The sequence below is a fragment of the Charadrius vociferus genome, unplaced genomic scaffold (genome assembly GCF_000708025.1).
Source record: "Charadrius vociferus isolate BGI_N301 unplaced genomic scaffold, ASM70802v2 scaffold259, whole genome shotgun sequence".
NCBI lineage: Eukaryota > Metazoa > Chordata > Aves > Charadriiformes > Charadriidae > Charadrius > Charadrius vociferus.
The window spans coordinates 9421501-9425640 of record NW_009661368.1 but is presented as its reverse complement, the minus strand read 5'-3'; the positions used below and the strand labels follow the sequence as shown (position 1 = coordinate 9425640).

At 39.1% G+C, this 4140-nt stretch overlaps 1 protein-coding gene across 1 annotated transcript in view; it reads left to right on the top strand.

Annotated features, from left to right (window-relative positions):
* Positions 1-4140, top strand: part of LOC104294048 (chromosome unknown open reading frame, human C20orf85) — a 189738-nt gene that overhangs the window by 185160 nt on the left and 438 nt on the right. The window contains exons 2-3 of the mRNA XM_009893602.1: positions 815-893; positions 1925-2023. Coding sequence (XP_009891904.1) covers positions 815-893; positions 1925-2023 — 178 coding nt within the window. The remainder of the gene's footprint in view (positions 1-814; positions 894-1924; positions 2024-4140) is intronic.

Below are 4140 nucleotides of genomic sequence, written 5' to 3'. Positions count from 1 at the left end.
GAGGGGCGGGAGAGGGCCGGGCCGGGCGGGCCGCGCCGCGCCGTCGGCCCGTAGTGAGCGGGAGAACGCGTGAGAGGACAGCCGTGTTTGCTTTCCGAGTTTTTCAAAAAATGTGTCGTAGCGCATTGACCTCCTCCAATTCCTAACGTAAACGTAATTTGCAAGGAAGTGCGTTCACACGTCCTGTTTCATTTCCAACCTATGGAAAATATTTCTCCGTTACCTCCCAGTGAGGCAATTGTTACCTCATGCATGAACTTTCTGTTTTGAGGTAAAGGTATAAAGATCCATGCTGAAGTGCTTTGTGACCCTAGCGCAACGGAGGTGGTGAGGGACTTGAGAATAAGTCTTAGGAGGACCTGGGGGTGTTCAGCCTGGAGAAGAGGAGGCCGAGGGGTGACCTTATGGCTCTCTACAGCTCCCTGACAGGAGGGGGTCGCGAGGGGGGGTCGGTCTCTTCTCGCAAGTCACAACCCACGGGATAAGAGGAAATGGCCTGAAGTTGGGCCAGGGGAGGTTTAGGTGAGACATTAGGAAAAACTTGCGCACTGAAAGGGTTATCAAAGGCTGGCACAGGCTGCCCAGGGAAGGGGTTGCATCGCCATCCTTAGGTGTATTCAAAAGCTGTCTAGATACGGTGCTCAGGGACATGGTTTAGAAGTGGGCCTGGTGGAGTTGGATAATGGGTGGACTTGATGATCTTAAAGGTCTTTTCCAGCCATAACGATTCTGTGATTAGTGGTTAGGTTTGCGTGGTTTGGGTTTTTTTTTACTGAAAGCTTTCAAAGTCATCTTAAATATTCCTCTGTTTCAGGAAAAAATACATTGAAAGTGAACTAGAAGCTGCAGGAAGATGGTCTCACAAATGGGGATTCTTGAAAACACCTCTTGAGGTAAAATTGAATGGCATATAAGCAACACATGAAATTTGCTTTACACAAATTTATCTGGACACAAAATTATGAGAGCACCGAAGGCTAAAAAAGTAATGAGTATGCTTTACTCAGCTGAGTTTTGAGGTAACAAGTGCACTATTTTTAAGATGGGTTTAAAGTTTCAGTTTGAATAAAATACAGCAAATGGTAATTTATATCCTGTGCATATTCTGATATATTTCTCTTGAGAAACATGACTTCTAATACCGTTAACGAGTATTAGATGCACACTGACAGGAAAATATTTCCCCTTTGTCTATCCATATGGTAGTTTAAAAATCTAGGGGAAAAGGTTCTAGCTAATTAAATTTTCAGTGGGGGAATTTACAACAAATGAAAATATTTGGAGAGATGTCTATTCTCAGTGATGTTTCGATATTAGAATATAGTAGCACATAATGTTACATTTGGAATCACAGTATTTTGTTGCTATAAAACAGGATGGATGCAGCCCCTGAATAGTTATAAATGTACTTTCCATGGGGCTAGAATTAATCTGTTCTAGGATTTTTTTCTAAATTCTTGTAGGCATCCAGGTTAGCACCTTTGAAAACTTCGGTCCTCTAGGCTTCAGCGTCCATCCTTGATAACTGGTCCGTCGTGCACAGTACTAATAGATCTACAGCTGAGAAGTTGACAAACTATGCATTGTTACTATTGGTGAACATGTGTATTTAGCATTTATTAATGTTTGGTTTATGGTCATATAAGGTATATTTCTAGCCCTTTTTGGACCAGTGATATAGTTAAGAGAGTTGGAATCACTCAGCAATGTTTAGCCTTTCAGGTGAAATTCAGTTACATCACTTTTTGAAATCAAAAAATACATTACAATGATTTCCAAAGCACTACAATAAGTAGTCCTATTTTTGATGGGCAGAACAGGGAGTTCAGATGTCACAATGAGAGGAATGGTGTAGATATCAGATATTACAGCATATTGCAAAAGATAAAGAGTCCAGTTGTTAATGTTCATGTTTTGGTTTTAGTTGATTGAAGATGAAAAGAAAGAAAATACAAAGCCCAAGATACAGCTTCCAGAACATCTGCAGGTTCGACCTGTGACACCTGTGGAAAAATATATTAAGGTTAGAAAATTAGATTTTGAAATTGCAATACAGCAATATCTGTCTTAAGAAACCACATAAGCTCTAAAAATCATTTGTAGTGTAGAGGTGGGCCTTTAGCTAAAGGTCAAAGTAAATTGTATTTGCAACCTGAGCAATGTTTTAAAAGCATTCATTTAAGACAAGGAATTGTCCTTTGGATACGGTTGTTAGTTCACAGAGCTTTCACTGTACATCATCATCTTTCCGTAAAGCGCCTCTCCCATGCACTCCTCTGTGACATCTAGTAACAGAACAGTCAACTGTACAGCTTAGTACAGACAAGTGCTCGCAGAGCCATTTATCACTGCCGACCATTCATTGCTCAAATATATATATACATCTTACTTCAAGGCGTAACCTTAACTCTCGGTTTTAACTATTGGTTAAGATGCGGGCCTTTTTCTAGCTTTATTTAAGACAGTCGTCTTTTTGGCAGAGACAATGCCACTATCCTTTTAAGTGGCACAAATTAGTAGGAAGCCAGTTCTACTGAGCCAATAAATAACTTTGATTTTATGTGATATGATTTATACTCACATATTCAGAGTCTAAAAGTTGTCAAACAGCTGGAAATGAGAGTGGAATTTGACTGATTGTTTGATTTATAAATATACAGTGTCAGAATCACCAAGGAATATGATAACTATACAGGCAGCTAAATCAGTAACATTGGGAAAGGAGCGTATTCATAACAGGGGAAGCAGAGCATGCTAACAAAAAGGAAGGTTAGTCCACTTAGAGAAGATTAAGGAAACAAAGAGATTGGAAATTCTTACTTGCTGAACTAGCTTTCTCTCAGAGGATTCCAAGGGTGGGGAGATAAGGTGAGGAAGTAGTAAAAGCTTGTACTGAGATTAAATTGAAACAAAAATTAACAGCTAGTGCTGAGGGTGGGGGAGAAATGAAATGGCGGCATTTCTGCCATTAGTGCTACTTGTTCTTCTGTTTCTTGTCCAGCCTGCAATTTCAGTAAGGTTTACCTGTGCTTCAGCACAGTGAGCGTGTGTGTGAGCGTGTGTGTGAGCGTGTGTGTGTGTGTTAACAAATCACACAGACAGTTATCAGCTGCTAAAGTAGTGTGCATAGCCTGGTGCATACTGAAGTAGGGATCATAGTTTCAATTTCACCTCAGAATCTTTATTTGCTAAGGAAGATAAGGGTTAGCTGTGATTTAGGTCACCCTTTACATATTCAGAGTGAAGTTTCTTAAGTCCTTACTCAGAACTATGCATCTTTCTGCACGTTTACCTTCATGGTAACAGTCATCATATCTGTTCTTCTCTCTAGGTTAGATAAGTAATTGCTTCTTCGTAATCCTTCCCCCAGATCGTAAGTGGGACATGATTTCCTTCATTGTCCTACTCAGTGGGTGGCACTTTTGGCCACAAAAATTATCTTTTCAGAGGAACTGCTCCACCTAAATATCATAAACATTTTCTAATCTTGGCCAAAGAACAAAGTGAAGCAGCTCTGGCAAGAGAACTGAAACATTGTTCTCTTGCTGTGTACTTCTCTAAGTCCCCAGATGCTAAAATGATATAACATGCCCAATTGCGATGATTCAGCCAAAGTAAGCACAGCAGTGAACAGAGACTGTTGGCTTTTGGTTTGTTTCCTTTTTAGCTAGATTAGTTGCAGATTAACTTGATGCTTACCCTTCTTTTAAAGTAGAAGGAAGGTGGAACAAATAAGTAGTTCTTGATGCAAAGGACAGCTTAGTCAGTAATATCTTTAGCATTTGGCCACAAAAATATTATTCTGTAGCTACACTTCTACCAAATACCTTACAGCAAGTATAAAATGCTATTTCCCATTTAGAGAAGTTAACTAGTTTTAAAGACTGTTATTATTATTATTGTTATTGTTGTTGTTGTTATTATTATGATTATGATGGTGATGATGATGATGATGTAAGGAAAAAAGCTAAAGCTGAAGATAAAATTCTTCTCCTAATAATGTAAAGCCAGTAAACTCCTGAGAAAGCTATTGTGCAAAACTTAAAAAAAAAAGTATGCTAACATACACTACTAAACAATAACTTTGCTTTTTGATTTCCTGTTATACGTACAAATTTAGGCACAATTTCTTTTTTTTAA